The sequence below is a fragment of the Panthera pardus genome, unplaced genomic scaffold, assembly GCF_024362965.1.
Source record: "Panthera pardus isolate Hobbes unplaced genomic scaffold, ASM2436296v1 HiC_scaffold_12, whole genome shotgun sequence".
Classification (NCBI taxonomy): domain Eukaryota; kingdom Metazoa; phylum Chordata; class Mammalia; order Carnivora; family Felidae; genus Panthera; species Panthera pardus.
In genome coordinates, this window is record NW_026526677.1 from 26,276,306 (window position 1) to 26,296,262 (window position 19,957).

General features: G+C 47.3%; 1 protein-coding gene across 4 annotated transcripts in view; it reads left to right on the plus strand.

The window, feature by feature from the left end:
• Positions 1–5,118: 5,118 nt before the first annotated feature.
• Positions 5,119–19,957, plus strand: part of SLC1A2 (solute carrier family 1 member 2) — a 141,292-nt gene continuing 126,453 nt past the window's right edge. Inside the window, exon 1 of one of the 4 annotated variants that reach the window (XM_019470113.2) lies at positions 5,119–5,224. Coding sequence is in view for 1 of the 4 variants with exons in the window: in XM_019470109.2 (XP_019325654.1) it covers positions 6,167–6,183 (17 nt within the window). In the remaining 3 variants the exon portion in view is untranslated. Of the gene's footprint in view, positions 5,246–5,602; positions 6,184–19,957 lie in introns of those variants that run through there. The other 3 variants (XM_053899835.1, XR_002086059.2, XM_019470109.2) reach the window with 3 other exon arrangements.

The following is a 19,957-nucleotide window of genomic DNA, read 5'->3' on the forward strand; positions in this document are numbered from 1 at the left end:
GTCCTGGGGGAAGGAGCTGGGCTTTGAACACAGGCCTGCTCGACTCCAAGACCCATACAAGTTTTATCAGAACAACTACACGGAACCTGAAAAGACAGATTTGTTCACTGGGTGGTTCTGACTTGGCAAAGAACCGTAAGAGTGAATGTCCCACCGAATGAACCAAGGGTGGGTGGTTTTCTCATTCCTAAATTCTGGACAACATCAATAATCTTTAAGAGCAAGTGTGATGAAATGGTTATTGCATTCAGGGGGAATCAAATTTAGATTTCTCAGACATTACTAAATGACAGTCCCTTTTAGAGAGGGCACCCCTTCGGTCACTTGGCAGCTAGTTCTCGCTCTAGGTCACTTTCTTCTGATAAACTTTGAACATTGAAACATCTCTCCTCTGTTGTCATCATGGGAGGGAATGGACTTCTTTAACAGCCTTTTATGGGAAATTGGTGTAGGACTTTTTTTTTTTTTTTTCCTTTTCTATATTAGGAGCCTCCCCCACCCCTCACCCTCCATCGAGATGCAGTAACCAATCTCAAGCAATCTGAAAGAGAACCAAGACAGGAAATGAATCCTTTACAAGAACATAACAGGAGGAGGGAGAGTCTTTACCTCTCCTTTGGTCCAACTAAGCTCCAATAACGAGGCTAATGATCGGACAAGAATGTTAAACACTGTGGAAGTTAGGACTGGAGACTTGGGGCCATTTCGTGATTTTTTTTCTAGAAAAGGGTCTAGTTGAGTCTTCTCTGATGGAAGATGCTCCAGGTGGAGAGGTCCCCGCATGTCAGGGGGACAGCCTGTTCCAGTAACAATGGCATCATTATTACCATAGGTTGCACAGCAGAGGGGTTAAAAGCCAAGTTCTACAGGAAGATTGCCTACACTCAAATCTCAGCTCCACGCCTGCTTTATCCAATGGCCCTGGAGCTCCATCCACCCTTCTCCATCCTGCTGTGCTCCCCAGGGAGGCTGGGCTGCAAGGACAGCCCGGGAATTGCAACAATGCAGCTTCCCGCTTTGGCCAGTAGGGAGCCCCAAAGGGGAGAGAAGAACCAGAGGGAAGTGGGATCAAATTATTCCCAGCACCCATCCAGCAGGTTGTTGTGGCAACAAAGCTCTCTGGTCCTGTTCTGCATAGGGCACTCCCCTCTAGATTCTAGTAGCCTCCCTTCAAAAGTAGGGTAGGTAAGGGGTGCTTACAACTACCAGCCCAGGGGGTCTGCACTATCCCTTGGAATTTTCCTACGCCCTTCTCATATAGTCCCTTTATCAAACTGTGCACAACTTACTTAATTTGAACATGCCATCGTTTTCTAGCTAGCACCTGGACTGCTACGGCCACTCACTATCTGTGTAACGTTGAGCAAGTTCTTTAGTCTCTGTTGGCCTCAGTTTTCTCCTCTGTAAAATGGAGTTAATAATAATAATACTATCTTCTGTAGAAGGCCATCTAGAGGATCAAATGAGGTTAGACATATTATGATACTTTGAACACACAGTAAGGATTCAGTAAGGGTTAGGGGAATACCACAAATACCCTGCAGTCCCTAGACACTACCTGAATTCAACCATGGTAAGTCACTTCTCATTGCGTGGGTTAGACCTGGAGTAAACAATCAGTAGGCAAAAGAAAAAAGATCATTTTTAGTAAAAATTAACTTTGAAAGCCTCTTAAGTCACCTATCAGAGCAGGGTACGGAAAAACGTTGGCATTCGGTGCTACAGAGTAGTTCTTCAAGCGAACTTTGAGAACGCTCGCGCTAGATCTGAGAAAGAAAAATCTATGTGCAAACCTCAGAGCATCCCATCCCTTCTGCTTTGGCCATAACCATGGCATCCCTGGAGGAGACAGATACTGGACAATTCACAAGTGTTCCTGCTAGCTTGTTGGGTTGACCTGGTTCTGTTCTATCAAGTCTCTATCAACTTCATGCTGCTGGCTAGGAGACTTACGGTTCGTTGTGAGGATAGGGGAGTTTATGGGATCAAATTGAGGTGACTTTAGCAGAGGCAAGGCTCGCAAGCGAGCTCCGTGGCAAACGGTCTGTGTCTAGGGTGACCCTTTATTGAGCGCTCAAGAGGTGCCAGGCTTAGAGCTAAGGATTTCCCACATAGAATCCCATTGAATCTCACAATGATCCTGAGGTGGGTGTCATTACATTCTCCAGTGTTTAGATGGGAAAGCTGAGAACCTAAAGTGCCCAGCCCAAGGTAACACAAGAGTCTAATACAGGTTCAGGGAAGTATTTAATGCAGGTCTGCCTGACCCAGAGCTGAGTTCTTATCTAGCACTGAGCTGGTGGGTATAGTGACTCACTCCCAATATTCCCTGTGTGCACAACCTAAGAAGAGAGCTCTGCGTTTGCCAGGAGAGAGTTTTTTAAATTTATTTATTTATATTTTGAGAGAGAGGAGAGAGAGAGAGAGAGAGGGAGAGAGAGAGAGAGATGTGGGGCCCGAACTCACGAATGGAGAGATCATGACCTGAGTGGAAACCAAGAGTCAGATGCTTAACCCACTGAGCTGCCCAAGTGCCCCTGCCAGGAAAGATTTTTTTGATGCCCTGTGTTTGAAGAGAGGAGGGTCAGCCTTGTATCATGTCCTTCTTAGTTTTGTCTTTCCAAAGGCTAAACACACCAATTAATTCCATCTATTTCTGGGCGCCATTTTGTTGAACCATGCTGCCTGTACAGAATTGATCACCGGGGGAGAGGGATGTTTTAAAAAATACTGTAAGTTAAGGCCCCCACTGTAGGCTGATGGACCCAATATTTCTGGCAGGTAGCCTGAGCAGTTTTTTTAATTAAAAATTTTTTTGTAATGTTTATTTTTATTTTGTATGTTTATTTTGAGAGAGAGAGACCCAGCTGCCCTGGGTGAGAGACCCATCCCACAAACCCACAGGCAATTATTTTTAAATGAAATATAATTGGCTTACAACACAGTGTAAGTTTAAGATGTACACCGTGTTAATTTGATACACTTATATATTGCAAAATGATTACCACCATCGGTAAGCTAACACCTCTATCATATCACATAATTATCATTTCTTTTTTTTTTTTTTTGTGGTGGAAACAACTTATACTTAGTCTCTTAGCAACTCAGAATTTTTAATACAGTATTGCTGTCTATAATAACTTGGCTGTGCATTAGATCTCAGGTCATTTACCTACTGGTTGCGGGTTTGTACCCTTTAATAACATCTTCCTGATTCCCTCACCCCCAAGCCCCTGGTAACCACCATTCTACTCTGTGTTTATGAGTTCTGCTTTTTTAGATTCCACCTGCAAACTATAATCATACAGTATTTGTCTTTCTATGTCTGACTTGTCTCACTCTGCATAATGCCCGAAGAGTATTTTTTAACTGGATGGTTTAAAAAGTGAAAACAATCCCAGCCCCGTTTCTCTTTCCTTTTAGTTACTCTGCGTTTACATACCACCCGGTGCCCTGCTTTCTGGGCAGTGTGTGCTAATGAATGATCCCACTCAGCCCTCCGCGCCTGTGTGCAGGCACTGAGGGGTTATAATGGTGGAGTTCATTCACACTCATCTTAAGAGGGGTGTTGCAGTGTCCCTGCGATCGTTAATATCTCGGCCTGGGATAGATTTCCAGCTGCCGCCTCAGCAGGAAAGTGAACTCCCTAAAATTGTAAAGAGAAAATGAGACTGTAAAGATTCTAAGCCCCACCGCTTCCCATACAAAACCACACATCTACCCCCGGTAGGGCTAAAGTGTCAAATATAACACCAAGGTGTAAGAAGGTAGTTTTTCACCTACGAATTATTTTTAAATGCACATGCCAGATTGCATAATTTAAATACAGATTAATAACATGAGTAACTACAATTTAGAAATGCAAGATTAGAAAGGCTGTTAAGTAAAGGGTGATGGGCTGATTAACATACAGATCTGGTTGATGTAATCAGGTAGACGGGAAGAGAGGAGGGGAGAGGGAAAGCAAGATACAGAGCAAGGTATGGACGGAGGAAGATGTTTGGGCTCAGATTTGGGGAGGGGGCGGGGTGAAGGGAGGAGGTGAGCAGAGATTTTTTTTTTTTAACTTCTATTTAGTTCTTTTCTCTTTTTCGTGTTAGTTCTCTCATCTGCCTTCATCCTTGGATATTGAGCCCAAGAAACTATCCTCTGGGGACCCTTAGATTTAACTGAGCAATTTTTGAGGTTTTTACCGGGTGCCAGACTTTAAAGCGCTTTGCATATCTTTTACATTTTATTTAGTTCCGGGGAGGGGGGAGGGGGTGGTTGGGAACGTAACTCTCGTGTTGCCTATGGGATGAGAAGACATTGAGGAATTTGCATCCCCCCCCACCCCCCCACATACTCCACCGGCAGGTGGTGACGGGCTCAGGCTCTGGCATAACCACTAAGCCATCCTTGTGGGACTCCGCTCTCCTGGCACGGTCCCCGGGATGAACTCCTGGAGATTCCAGGGGGCCAGCGGTACTCCGGCGTCCGACAAGGGTCAGCACAGCCGCGGCATTGAAGGGCACCTCCCTAGGGCAGAAAACTGGGGAGGCAGTGAGGAGCGGACACTATTAGAGTGCTGGGGTTCCGTGACCCCGCTCGGAGGAGCCTGGCACGTTCCTAGCGACAAGCTAAGCGCCGCTGACATCTCCCGGGGCGCGTTTACACTTTGCAAATCTCTCCGTCAAGACAGCCTGTTTAATTCTCACCGCGGCCCTGCAAAGGGGGTTATTTTTGGTCCCATTTTCCAGACGCAGAAAGTGAGGCTTCCTCTCCCAGGCAGTCACAGCGTCCGGCAGGTGGTGGAGCTGTAGGTGTCTGCTGTGTCCCAAAGATAATAAAGTCGGCACGGATTTCGTCATTATTATGCAAAGCCGGCGGGGAGGCTCCGACCCTCCCCTGCAGGAGCCCATCTGTCTCCGTGCGCCGCCCCCGGGGCTCAGAAGCCGAAGGCGAGCGGGAGCGGGTGGAGACGCGTCCCCAGCCGCTAGCCTGGGCCACCTCCCAGCGCCCTGCGGGCCAGCGCCCCCGAAGCCGACCTCCCAAGGCTTAAAAAAACCACAGCCTCCCCAGCACCCCGCCCGCCGGCCGCCCCCTGGGAGCTGCATTAATATTAATCCCGATGAATAATTGAAGGCCAGAGATTTATTCGGGCCGCGGCGGGGGAGGGCGCGCAGCTGGGTTCGGCTGGGCCCGGCACCCGGCACACCCGGCACCCGGGACGCTGGAGGCTGGGGTGGGTGTGTCGCCGGTGAGGGTGAGCTTGCTGGTGTGCGTAGAGCCCAAGCTAGTGTGCCAAGGAGCGAGGCGGAGCGCCGGGGGGCTGCTCGAGGGCGGCGGGGACGGAGGGGCATCCCAGGTCTCCGCGCCCCAGCCTGCGCTTCGCCCCGCTTGGGGTGACCCGGGGCCACGCGGGCTTGAGGGGGAACAATAGCGACTCCTTAGATCCTGGGCTCCTGCCACGGGCTGCCCAGGCCTTCCCGGCGACCAGCGGGGCCTCCTTTCTTATTTCGCTAATTTATGGCGAGAGGCCGGGGCGGGGCGGGGGGGGTGGCATGGCAGAGAGGGGAGCGCGTCTGGGGACGGGGGGCGAGGGGGCGGCAGTTAAAGGAGTCTCCCGAGGCGGCGGCGCGGGTGATGTCAGCTCTAGACGAAAATAGAGAGGGATCGCCTGCAAATCCCCAGCTGCGGCGGGGCTAAACCTCGCAATCCCTCCCCGGCGGCGGCGAGCCAGGGCGCAGCGGCCGCCACCGCCTCCCCCGGCGCGCACACACCCGCACACGCGCGCACGCACGCACACACTTCCCCTGCACACCCGCGGCACACCCCCTCCCGGGCCTCCCCCGCCGCCCGCCCCGAGCCCCGCAGCGCACGCAGGTGGCGGCCGCGGCCCGGCGGCCCGGGGGCGGCGCTGGCTCGGGGAAGCCACCCCCAGCCCCCCGAGCGCCCCGCCGAGCGCCGGCGAGGCGGGACGCGCGCGGAGGAGAGCCCAGCCGGGGCTTAGCGCCCGCCGGAGCCTCCCGCGCGGGCTGAGGCGCTAAAGGGCTTACCCGGGAGGGGGGTGGGAGGCGGGGAGAGGCTCCCCCTTAAATAGAGCGCTCCGCCACTCTCCGGCGCTCACGCCGCGCCCGCCGCCGCCGCCGGACCGTGCCGAAGAGGAGGGGGCGTTCCCCGGACCATGGCATCCACCGAAGGGTGAGGGGGCTCTTCTGCGGACCCGCGGGGAGCGGGCGGGCGGGCGCGGGCGGGGCGGGGGGGAGGGTGGCCCCTCATTCCGGATGGGGACGCGGAGACGTCGGCGCCGGGCCTCGGAGACGGTGGCGGAGCGGTGGCTCGGCTGGGGTGGGATGGTGGGCAGGGGATTGATTTTTCTTTGGCGAAGCTAGCTGCTTAACCCTTTGGAGATGCGGGAGACAGACGCTGCGTTTCTTTTAATCAAAAGGCCACCGGTGGAGGTGTGAAGAAGAGTCCGACGGGGTGGAGGGGAAGAAAAACCCTCTTGAGGTTACTTGTGAGATTTAGAAGCAATACGGGATTGGGCACGACGTGAGCGGCAGGCATTGCCCGGGGAAGCGGCGCTTGGAGCGCGGCGCGGGCTGGAGCGTGGGGACCGGCCCGGAATGAATGAGCCGGGACCAGGACCGGGGCGGGGCGAGGACCGGCGCGCGCGGCCTTGAATGTCAGATTTGCTGCAGAGTCCCGGGGTAGATGCTCGGCCTGTGGAGATCGCACTTTGTCCTTGGATGGTGGAATCTCCCTGGCCAGCTCAAAGGAAGAGTGGAAGAGATTTGGGTACTTCCCGGGAAGAGGCGGGAAAAGAAGTAGTTTTGGGCAAGGACAGGAGTCCCCAGATTCCACTGGGTAAAAGCGCTGGCCTCCCCATTCCGCCCCGGGGCAGTGCAGTCCGCTCCAGCCTTCTGAGGCAGCAGTTGGAGGGGCGGATGTTCCCAGTGATAGATGACAGCTATCTTTAGCCAAGAGGGGACAGGGGCTGCAAGAGGCAAGAGGATCTCTTGAATACGCACACCTCAAAGGAAGGGTCCAGAACAACGTCTCTGGAATCAGGATCTCCCAGGAAACTTTTCTGGCTTGATAGAACCTGGTTCTGGTTGGGGAGCTCAGCTCTTTGGTTAATACACAAAATTGCCCTAGCCACTTGCCAGAAATCACCAAATCCAAGTTGTGTAGAAAGCCACTGTCAGCACCTCCTCGGGGCACGGGTGGAAAATCCTCGGTGCTGGCACTGTCCATAATTTCTGTCTAGTAAATTTTCCAAACACCACAGGCTTCTTTGGGGGGAAGGAGTCTCTAGGAGTAAAAAACTGGTTCCCAAGTTAGATCTTCAGATTCCTACCTCCAACAAAAGGAAGATAGTTCTAAAACCGTCTCTCTGTGTTCAGGGAAGGAGCTCATCCCTTTTCTGTCCCCAGGACTCTTTCCGAAGGAGTCTGGCACCTTGTGCTAGCGTGAGATTTCTTCTCTCTTTTCATCCTAACATTTCGGCAGTGTGGACTATTTTGATTATTATTTCGCCAAGAAAGATGTACACACGTGTATAAGGAGGGTATCACATTGTGCTAAAACAGAGCTCTGGAATTAAATATTAAGAGCCCAGATGGCTCAACCTCAAAGCCTTTCCCTGTTAAATCAGTCTTTCAAATTAGAAAGGGTCCTTCTAGACTTAGCCCTGCTTTTAAAAGCTAGGTTGCAAAACGTCTGTGAAAGAGGTGGATGATGGTAGTCTTTCAAATCCTGCACCCAACTCACCCCTCATTTTGATAGCCAGATAGTGAAGGCAAAGGTTAAAGCAACAACAAAGACCCCCAAAGGGGTTTGTCTCACCTTTGTCCTAAATGAGAGTTGTCAAATGATTTGACATTAAATACAGAGTGGAAGTGATTTTCAGTGTTTTTAATGCCTTATTTGTACACTGTGCATGTTAAGAGAAAATGGCAAAAAAAAAAAAACAAAAAAAAAACAACTTGTACTGAGAAGATGAATTGAAAAAAAATGAAAGGCTGGGAAACATAGAGAAAGATCTATGAGCCGTTATCCCTTAAGAACAATAACTGATGAGCGGGTAACATTTTCAGAAGCCCTGGTCTGTCTTTGTCTCTTCCTTTCTTCTACCTTTCCTTCCCAGAGCATCTCCTGGGTAGACCCCACATGCTAGGCACTCCTCGGAGATACAAACAAAAATAGTTTGAGAGCTGGCTTTTAGAATGCTGCCTCCAATCAACGACATTGATTGGTAAATTGTTCGTACAGTTTGGTGGGATTCTCCTGCGTCTTCTGATATCTTTGATTAATGTGCCTTGTAAACACAAGTTCAAGTTCATGGGGAATTCTCAGACCAGTTGCCTTCATTAGCTTTTGCTTTCTACCAGTGTTGAAGCTGTTTCTTTGAAACACATTGCTGAGAAGGAAGCAAGAATAGCAACACAATTATATGTTTTCCATGCATGTATTTTCAGTTCAACTCTATTTGATCCAGAATGTTTGGGAAATGGGAGAGTATGGTGAACTGACCATTCTGGGTACCATTCATTTGGTGATACAGTTACCGTCAGCTACTTATGCCGATTACCAGCTAGAGGCAATAGTGACATCTTATGTTTATTTAGTACCCCACTTGCAAAGCTCATTTGTATACATCATCACATTTGCTTCTTCCAATGTCTGTGAAGTAGGTGGTCCAATGAAAATGGAGTTTAAGAAGAAGATGGCGTAGAATGTAAAGTCATCTTTCCAGGAAGATTCCAGGACTTGGCAAAACTTTGGGGTTATCATCTGGAAATGTCAGTTATCATCAGAGAGTATACTAGGCATGTCTAGCTCAGAAGATCACCTGCTTTCTCTCAATCCTTTGGCATACACACCCTGCAGATTTGCCTTTTGGAGTATTCTTATTATCAGCCTCTGCACTTGGTCTTTCCCTTTGCAAAACATACCCAAGACGCTTTGGTTATTTGAGGCTTCTAATTATTTGGAGTGGGGATTATTAGTATCCAGTTGCCATAGAAGTCAACATTGGACTCTTTGGTAGTTCCCAGGCCCGGAGAGGTATTTTCTTGCAAAGCGGCATCTAATCTGATAGTTGAGCACTCTTTTTCTCTGGCTCCCCGGACATGGCTAGAATTACGGTTTTAGGTCTTTGACCCAAATTGGAAAGAGATTATAAGTAGTCGGTGGCAGACAGGCTAGTCAATTATGGTCTGAGTTATACTGGAGTGCCTCACTGCTGTAGAGGTGGATGTTTTAGAGATATGTTTGAGGGGTGAAAGTCCGCTAAGTCTCCATGTCTGTCAGGAACCCAAAGCGATCTGTCTTCTGATCAGTTCCCAAGAGCCAAGGGGTCAGGGCAAGAGCCAACCACAAGGCCTTGGGTTTCAGTTTGACTGAGAAAGCAAACGAAACAGAACTGCTGACAGCAGGAAAACCCTGGCAAGGGAGACCTCTGGATTTATTATTTCAAGCAAACAAAAGCAAAACATAACGATTGCCTTCTCCCTCCTCCCCTCGGGACTGAGTTTGAGGTCAGTCGGAGGAAGAACCCACGAGTGGACTTATTGGAAGGCGAGTGGCGCGCACGGGGTTTGGGGGCCAGAGGGGGTTGCGTATTGCATGCCTTGGGCTTTGCTGCCACTGTCATTTTTCATTTTGAAGAATATAAAAACAGCCTCCTTGAGTAAAATACATACTAGTGGAATTACGAAAAAGCCATTTCGTGTTCACTAAGATGGCCTCTTGTGAGTGATTGGAAGCTCAGTTCTAACAAGGAACAATTTCTTTTTTAAATTTTTTTTTTTTAACGTTTATTTTATTTTTGAGACAGAGAGAGACAGAGCATGAACGGGGGAGGGGCAGAGAGAGAGGGAGACACAGAATCGGAAGCAGGCTCCAGGCTCTGAGCCGTCAGCCCAGAGCCCGACGCGGGGCTCGAACTCATGGACCGTGAGATCGTGACCTGAGCTGAAGTCGGACGCTTAACCGACTGAGCCACCCAGGCGCCCCTACAATTTCTAAATCCGAATGAAGCTGGATTTCCACCAAATGAAGTAAAAGAGCCAGGATGTTAAAAAACAAAAGACAGGTCTGTCCATCGGTATCAATAGCCCCTTTTGCTCTCTTATGCAACACGATTCGGCACTGTCTCTTTTCACTTCAAATTTAAGGAAATTGTCAGACAAGGAAAAGTCCTTAAGAGAGAGAGCTTCGGTTGCAGGAACAAGTGATATTTAACAGCCAAGTGTGAAATTTCTGGGTCATTGTGCCATAGATCCTAAAGATGCAGGATTGTAAAGCTTTTTCACTGTTCGAAGCTCAACGCAGGTTGATTTCAATGAAAATCCCCCCTCCCCACCCTCCTCTAGGACTGTGTCACCAATGCCCAGATGTCCGGTTTTCCCCCATGTGAAGGCAAACTAAATTGCTTTCCATGCTGATTTTTCTCCCCCATGGGACTGGCTTGTCCTAAGGAACTGAATCTATTCTTCATTTCAATTGCCTGCTATGATTATTTTAGTCGAATGAGACGCCAATAATTTAAAATCTTCTAGCAACAGTAGGCAGGAACGTCACTCTCAAGATAAAATTTTAGTTTTCCTTGCGTGTAAGAACTTGTCCTTGAAGTCTGAAAACATCTGACAAATGCCATATATCACCTTGCTCGCGAGCTTCTCTTCATGCTCTTAACAGCTTGTTGGGGGCACGCAGGATGCTTCATAGCAAGGGTTTTAGAATCCAGATTATGACAAATCTCTTTATTTACCAGAGCCTGTGCTTGCCCTCTCCTCCCTCTGCCCGCCCCTCACCCCTCACCCCTCCGTGCCTCAAGTGCTTGGTCCTTGGATGAATTCATTAAAGGAGTGTTTAAAAATACCTCATTGCTCTGTCCCCACGTGCCCATCATTGATTGGAGGCAGATGGGCCACATATTTGTCAGTAGAGTAGAAAAGGACTAGCATCTTGTTCTAAATCTGTCTGGTTGGCTTCTAGACGATGGCAGGAAAGACAATGGGCCGGAGACAAAAGAAGATCCTTAAACTTTAGAAAAGAATAACTCGGTTTCTAAGTGCTTTGCTTCCCCCCCCCCCAAATGGTGGTTGTTGTTTTCTTTAACGGTGTGATATTTATTTACGTGTCTTTCATTGATGTATGTATTTAATTTTCCACGTAGGTGAGCAGATATGACGGCTGTCTGCTGCACCGCCCTCTGGTGACGTGGGCAGTCTTGGTAGCTACTTTGGATTGCGGACTCATGGAGCAAGTGTTGTCCTTTAAAAATGGAATGAAGGGAATGGACTCCATTTTGGTGGCAGGACTTGGTCTGTGTCAATCCTGGCTCCCTCTAGGATACGTGATGGTACATGCTAAAGACCTTGAATGAAGTCCCTGGGGACAAAGAGGGAGATGGGCTCCCCTCAGCCCCCTCCCTTATATTAGAGGCTTCATTTAAATCACTGAGACTACTTTCTCCTGTTACATTTGGTCAGGAATGCCATCTGTCACTCGCTCTTCGTAATCTGGCACGGGACTTTCTCTCGTATGCCCCTGCCACCCCCGGCTCCCAGGCACTGTGCTTTCAGGATCACGGAGCTGGTGGCAGAGTTAGAAGTCAGTCTGAGACCTGTCTGCATCCCAAGCATGGCTCTTCCCACATCACTAGACGTGAGGCACTGGATGCCTGTGGACCGTACATGGCCCACAGGCATGTATGTTTTGGCTTACACAGGATTTTGAAACTATTACAGTTATTTGCTCCTACTTAGACATATTTCACCTAAAAAGGAATTGCGATTCTGGCTTCTCTCAAACATTGGGAAAGCTGATGGCAAAGGATCCGTCCTTTTGTCTTGGTACCACTTATTGAGCGATGATAGCTCTGCATTGGTTTAAGCACTTTGTATGTATTAATTTATTTAATCCTGCCGACAATGTGATGCACAAGGACTATTATTATCCCCACTTGACAGGTATGGAAATGGAGGCGTAGAAAGATTCAGCAACTTGCCCAAGGTTTCACAGTTAGTGAGTGGCAAAGCCAGGCTGTAAACCCAGGCAGCCTGGCTCTGCACCCTCGCCCTAACCACCAGACTACACGGCTTAGTCTCAAAGGGCTGGGGTCAGCTGGGGCCAAGTGGCTGTCCCTCGAGATAGGGCATGTGCCTTTCAGCTTGGGCATAGTCTTTTCTGAGACGACTCACTCATGTTACCTCTTGACCCCTCACCTCTCTAAGGCCCTCTTGGAGAGAATGAGAGCTTGGGTTCTGTCCTCTTATGGCGTGCCACTCTAGTGGTTGTGGATTGGGAGAATTCTTCAAAACCCCATTTCTATGACATGAAAGGTAATTCCAGCGACTTTTTCTTGTTAGCCCTTTCACCACTACCTTCTTGTTATTTCCTTTCACGTTCGTTGCTCTGGGTTATTCTTAATGATGAATTCTCTTGTAATTATTCATTGTCGGGACACCAGTAACACAGTCTTATCCAGATGCGGTGCTCTGAAACGGCCCAGGGCACGACCACATGGGTCCCATCCCTTAGAATGCTGAGCCTTGGGCGTGCACTTCTTAGTGGCAAATGTAGCTGAGCATTTTACAGCTCTGGGATTTATCCTTTCCTGTGTGATTTCAAGTGTAGCCCTTCAGGGTTGTGACTTCACTTAGCCACTTTCCTGAAAGAGCTGCGAGCCCTACCCTTTTAGGAGCAGGGCTGATGTTGTTGTTGGGTGGTTTTTTTTTTGTTTGTTTTTTTGTTTGTTTTGTTTTTTGCAATATACGTGAACAGTGATGACTAGAGATGCCCTTTCCTTTCTATTATTTTTTTATTTTATTATTATTATTTTTTTTCAATAGATGAAATTTATTGTCACATTGGTTTCCATACAACACCCAGTGCTCATCCCAAAAGGTGCCCTCCTCAATACCCATCACCCACCCTCCCCTCCCTCCCACCCCCATCCACCCTCATTTCGTTCTCAGTTTTAAGAGTCTCTTATGCTTTGTAGAGATGCCTTTTAAATTGAGGGCAAATTTTTTCAGAGGTCATGTTGCTGTGTATTTAAGCACAGTTTGCTGATCACTCCATAGGTGGCAGTAAATGTCAGCACTTTGTCCAGACTGGTCTTTTGATTCCCTTTGGAAGCCCCTGCTGCTTAGGGACTCCCAATTCCCACAGCATTCCATTCTTTTTTGATTAAAGAAATATATCTCCACCAAGTATATCATTTAGTATTTGTGAGACAATCATCATAAATCAACAGTGTTCATAGATATCACCATAAACAAATATAAATAGGACTATTCATTTCAACTTATTCCAAGTCTGGGTGACTATACATATACGATTTCATTAAATCCTTGGAAAATTACTATGGAATGTTAGGCTCATTTTACGGAGAGAGAAATTGAAGCTTTGAAAAATTTTGGTTTTATGCTGTTATCAGGTGCCTTTTATTCCCATCTCATTCAACTCTGTTTCAAAGTATCCACATTTTGCAGTTAATTCACATTTCCTTAAAATTTCACAGACCTTCTCTTTGTTTGTTTCAGCTCTAGTGAGTATCTCCAATCATTGTGGTCAAAGGGAACAGGATAGCCAGAGTGTCCTTGCAAAAGGAGATGATAAAGCATTTAAGAGACAATGCACAAGAAGGATGGCAATGATTACAGAGAAGTTAACTTATCTTTGAATGGAGATGCGACATTAAGGAAAATGCCTCCATTTAAAAAAAAAAAAAAGTGGGAATAAGTTTAGGCAACTGAGAACAATGGTCAGACCCCGGCCTGTAGACATTAAGCCAAAGAATCTCAAATAGAAGAAGCTGTTGCAATGTACAAAGGGAGATAAAGTAAAAGAAGACAGATAAAACAAGAAAAACATTCTTTTTCTATTAGGTATCAGACAAAGCCAACTGCTGCAGACCAAATTGTATTTTTGTTTTTATCTCAGTCTTTACTTAAAAGGATGGTTGGGATCTGATAACCAGCTTTGTTAGGAAAGTGGAAAAAAGTCAGCATGAACAAAACACAAGCAGATAAACTCAGCTAGAGATCAAATGGATGGATGTCAGCTGACAACACTCCTTTCAGGCACTCGGGACCTTCAGCTATTGTTTTTTATATTTAGATGCAACATATGGTCTAGAAAAAATAAATTTTGTACGAATGTATAAGAATAGAGTAGGGAGTGATGGAATTATAGACCGAATCTGTTTCCCTGGTGTTTCTCTGGGATTCAGCGTCATCAATCAGCAGACATTAATAAAATCATCATAGAATAGAAGCTCTGAAGGGATCATCGATTTTTTGATCATGATTAATTGCTGACATTTCAGATGAAGAACTGATCATTTGTAGAAGTTTATTAGTCTGAGAATATTCAAATTTGCATTCTTTCAGGACATTGATACATTGGGTTTGAGGCATTGTTGCTGGTTGGTCCGTCCTGGGAGGGCACTCCGAGGTGGAGACTTGTGTTCATAAAGTTTATTGAGGGGAGCTGTCAGCATAAATCCCCGTGGAAGAGGGAAGGAAGCAAGGTGTGGGCAGAGGGAGAAATTGAAACAGTCACATCAAAGGGCTCAGCCCATCCCACAGGAAGCTCATTTCTTCTGAATGATCCTGAATTGAGGAAAGAGGTGTGGCCTTTCTACCCCTGCGTCAACCAGCCGCTGCTGGGCAGTGGGCATGGCCCTGGGTGAGTACAGGGCAAGGCTCTAGAGGGCGCTATAGTTGGTGTCAGTATAGACACTGTCAGTAGGTAGGGGAAGATATCTTAAGAGTTCTGAAGGTGGGAGCATGGAAGTCTCAGTGGCACACCACAGCATCCATTATTGACTCCAAATTCGAACATTCGAGAGAGAATCAAATAATGGGTACAGTTGCCTTCCATCTGAATGTCCAGGCCTCTACAAAGCCATTGTCTGTAATAAAATACGATATCTTAAAAGAGTAGGTGGTTGGGGGAAAGGGCAGGGAGAAGATGGAGTCTAATGGGCACGATGGGCAGAGTTAGCAGGCATCCTTTTACTTAGTTTTAGCCGTGACCCACACGGTCGCCAAAGACGGACGACCAAAGACCTTCTCTTCAGTCCAGACCTTCCAGAAGTATCTGGTGCAACGGGAGGATGGTTATCTGAAATTGCCCAGGAAAGGGTTATCACCTCTAGTTAGTGGAAGGGGCCAGAAAGAGCAATAGATAAATATACAGGGAACCAGAGTATAGCTATTGTTGGTAATCCCAGGGTCGACAGCAGCTTTTTCTATACTCCCACTAGTGTGTTGCCCGTGGAGTCCTTACCTTGGGAAAAGGTGGCCAGTGAGCTGGACAACCCCTTTCTGGAATATCCACTGCTTTGTTCTATTGATTCAGGAACTCACGCATTCTGTCAGTCTGCAGCCAAAGGTGCTTTTAGGTTGATATGTCTCAGCTCCGTTCCCTTGGCAAATATTAAGATATGTTCAGAGATGAAAGAGAACTTTTGTACATAATCTAAGGCCTTGGAGGTTGCACATCTATGGACATTTCCCCTTCTTCTCTCACATTAGCTGACTCTGCTTTCTGAGACTAGGACATTGATTATCAATGTTTGAGTTTTTATTAGCACGACAACTTAATCCAAATGGCTCAATTGCAGGGCAATAGATGATAAAGCAAGCCAACATTGAAAATTGCCTTTCTTTCTTTTTACTTGTTTACATTATTTACTATGGCAAACAGATACTGTACATGTTTCCAGTATTTGGGTAAATACAACACTGTATTCAGTCAACATTGAGAAAATCCATTTTATACAAAGAATTTACCAGCTAAATAAAGCGATGTTCAGAAATTACATGAATAATTTTTGTCAGAGGAATTATTTTTAACAAAAATTTTTAACTTTTTGTCCTCTGGATCAGTGACTCTTAGCCCCATAACAGTAACAGCAGCAACAGCACAAAGTGGCATTATTAAAAAACAGAAACCAAAAAACCCCGAAATTTTAAATATTACAGAATGGCATAAAATGAAGAAGTAAGAGAATGTCTCTTACCTCAACCCTGTTCTCTAGAATTACTCATTTTTTGGTCTGACCTTCGAGATAGTTTTCTTTTTTTTTTTTTAATGTTTATTTTTGAGAGAGAGAGAGAGAGAGAGACAGAGAAAGAGAATGAACGAGTGGGGCCGGGGCAGAGAGAGAGAGGGAGACACAGAATCCAAAGCAGGCTCCAGGTCTAAGCTGTCAGCACAGAGTCCAACACAGGGCTCGAACCCACGAACCGTGAGATGATGACCTGAGCCAAGGTCAGACACTTAGTGGCCTCCCAGGTGCCCTGAGACATTTTTCTGTCCCATGTAAACATCCTATTGTTAAGATGCAAATTTTACCATCCTATGCAGACGGTTGTACAACTTGATTTTCACTTGACAGTTTTAAGTGTATGTACATGTGTTATATTTATCTGATAATAGTCTATCGTATGTCCATATAGGTGGAATATGAATTGGAGGAGAGGATGAGGCAGGGACACTGAGACCAGATATGATTCAGGTGACAGCAGTGATTCACGTGGGAGATAACGGCCCAAATGAAGGTACAGGGATGCATTCGCATTACCAGGTTCCAAGGATGGTTAGAAGGACTCAGTGACCAAGCGTCTATAGTGGGTGAGCAGAAGGGAGTCTCTTGGGTTTCTGGCTTAAGCAAATAGAGGTGGAAGAGAGTGCAGAAAAGGAATTCAGGAGAGAGATGGCAAGTTTGAAGGAGAAGGTAATCAATTTGGTTCATCATAGTGGTTTAGAACTTTTTGGTGGACATCAGGTGGGGAATGCTCACAGAGCAGTCAGATACAGGAGAGTCTGGGGGGCCTCGATTTAGTGGCATTTATGATCACAGAAATAAATGAGCTCACTCAGGTCACGAAGCTAGAAAGAAAAATGAGGGGGTGGTGCTGGGGGAGGAATCCTGGGATGCTCTAATGTCTATAGATGAGCAGGGGTGGGGGGCAATTCACAGGATGCTATGAAATAGGGAGGGGAGTCAGGAGAGAGCAGGTGTCTTGGAATGGGAGACAATGCTACGTGCTATAGAGAGGTAAAATAACGTTAGGTACTGAAAAGTGTCATTGAATTAATTAGTTTCAAGGCCATCACTGACCTGTGCCAGAGTCAGCAACGTGGTGGCTCCTGTTGCCATGTTGGCATGGGTTGAGAGTGGATGGAGGGAAAAGGCATGTAATTTTTTTTTCAAGAGTGGCAATCAAAGGGAGGATGGGAATAGGAAATTAGATTCTGAGGAGATTACATCTTGGCTTTTTTAGGATGGGTGCAATGTGAACATGTTCATATGCTAAGAGAAAAGTTTGATTAGTGATGGTGATGTCTTGGGTGCCCTTTGTAGAAGCTGATGAAGAAAAGAATTAGAGGGGGCGCCTCTAATTCTCAGTCACTTGGGCATCTGACTTCGGCTCAGGTCACGATCTCGCGGTTCGTGAGTTCGAGCCCCGCGTCGGGCTGTGTGCTGACAGCTCAGAGCCTGGAGCCTGTTTCAGATTCTGTGTCTCCCTCTCTCTCTGACCCTCCCCCATTCATGCTCTGTCTCTCTCTGTCTCAAAAATAAATAAAAGTTAACAAAAATTAAAAAAAAAAAAAAAAGAAAAGAATTAGAGCCAGAGGGTAGTTCATTGCTTGCTCTGGAGGTTCCTACATGGGAGGGGAAGGTCGCTCTGTGAGTGCTTGGCCAGAGTATTCCTGTTTGACTGATCCCACAGCCCACAGTATAGGGAAGGACACCTCAGGATGGAGAGGGAGGAAAAGGTCACCTGCTTAGACTGCGAGCTCTGTGCCTTCCACCCTGGTGATCCATGGAGTGACAGGCAGATGGGGCAGCCAGCTAGAGTTGGGTAGATTTTCGTAGGCATTGGCATTATTTTTTAAGATTTAACTTCTGGAATCCTTTCTAAGTTTCCCTAGCTGGGATTTTTCTCTTTCCTTCCAACTGTTCATTTGTACTCTCGGGTAGCTGGTGAAATTTCCTTGGATTCATTCTTGATCTCCATTTCCTCAGCTCTGCATTCTCTTCGGATAACTTCTTGGGTACTTTCACACCACATATACATTGAAAACTTTAAAATGTGTATATATATATATATATAGTTTATTCATTTTTGGAAGAGAGTGGCAGAGAGATAGGGGACAGAGGATCTGAAGTGGGCTTTGCGCTGACAGCAGAGAGCCAGCTGTGGGGCTCAAACTCACGAACCATGAGATCGTGACCTGAGCCAAAGTCAGACACCTAACCCACTGAGCCACCAGACACCCTCTAAAATGTATATTTCTAGCTCGGACCTTTCCTCCAAGCTCCAGATTCGCATATCCTGCCATCAAATTGACATCACCCTTTGTGCGATGCACAGACATCTCCAAATTACCGTGGGAACAATAGAACTCTTGATATTTCTTCCTGTAGACCTCTCCCTTGGCCCACCCAGTTTCTCCCATCTCAGTTAATGGCACTACCATCCATTTGGCCATTTGAAGCGAGCCGTATAGGTATTAGCCCTGTTTTTTCCCCTCTCTTCCATCAGCCCCACCCTACAAGCTTTCTCAGTTCCATTTCCAAAATGTACCTCAAGTCTGGCCTTTTCTCTCCATTGCCAGGGCCCTCACATCAGCTCAGACTACCATCACGGCCCCACTAGAAGCTCCATAACCTCCTAACTTTCAGTTCCTCAAATACCCCGTGGTCTTACCCACCACCTTAGAGCGCATTCCCTCCATCCGGACCACCTCCGGCCCCCCACCCACCGCCATGCTTCAGTTGGCCGGCACCCTCTTATCCTAGAGCCTTCCGTTCTCGGTTCGTACGCCATTTCCCAGAGGGGTCTGCCCTCATCACTCCAAAAACTAGGTCCCCCTGTCGTGACCCCACTTCATCCTCTGCGTTTGCTTCCTCCATGGTGTCGGTTACACTTTTTCAATATTTTATTTATTTACCTTTTTGTCCGTATCTACCCCCCGCACCGGAATGTAAGCGCTCTGGCGGCTGGTCCATCATTGCACCCCCTAGACCCTGGCACCACGCACTCAGTAAGCACCTGTTGATTGAATGCTCATCCTCCAGGTCCAGCCTCGGGAGGCAGGGAAGGCCTCTCAGAAGAAGTGACATTTGAACTGTGTCTCTTCCAGGGAGTTTGTTCCCATTACGCTTTGTGCAGACCTCTCTTCCGACAATTCGTGATAATGGGGTGCACTGAGTGTTTTCTTGTCTGTCTGCTCCCGTCCTGGTGTCTCTCTGGGGATCAGGGCTATATTAATTTCTTTGTGCCCCAACTTATTATCATTATCACAATGCATTTAGTGTAATTGAGTTGTCTAGCTTACAGAAGGCAGAAGGGGATGGCTTTTTTTTTTTTTAATTTTTTTTTTTTTTAACATTTATTTATTTTTGAGACCGAGAGAGACAGAGCATGAATGGGGGAGAGTCAGAGAGAGGGAGACACAGAATCCGAAACAGGCTCCAGGCTCTGAGCTGTCAGCACAGAGCCCGACGCGGGGCTCGAACTCACAGCCCTCATGGACCGCGAGATCATGACCTGAGCTGAAGTCGGCCGCTTAACCGACTGAGCCACCCAGGCGCCCCAGAAGGGGATGGCTTTAAGGGGCCTCAGGGCCATAGTGGAGAAAACATGTCCTTTTGCTTCTTGGGACACGTCCTTTCTTAAGGTTCTGGTGGTCAGTTGCACTACCCTGCCCACCAGTCAATAACCCGACTTTTGACTGCTAAGGGTTGATAGCGTCCAGGCAGGTTACAAGAATAACTAGCTGGGCAGCAGCTCATCTTGTGAAGCCACCAGTGTATTTGTCACAGTCGGTCATGTTCCTGTGCTATTGTCTAGGAAAGATGACAAATCCCTATAGCGGCTGTTAGTTTAAATTTTTTTTAAATGTTTATTTATTTTTGAAGGAGAGAGAGAGAGAGACA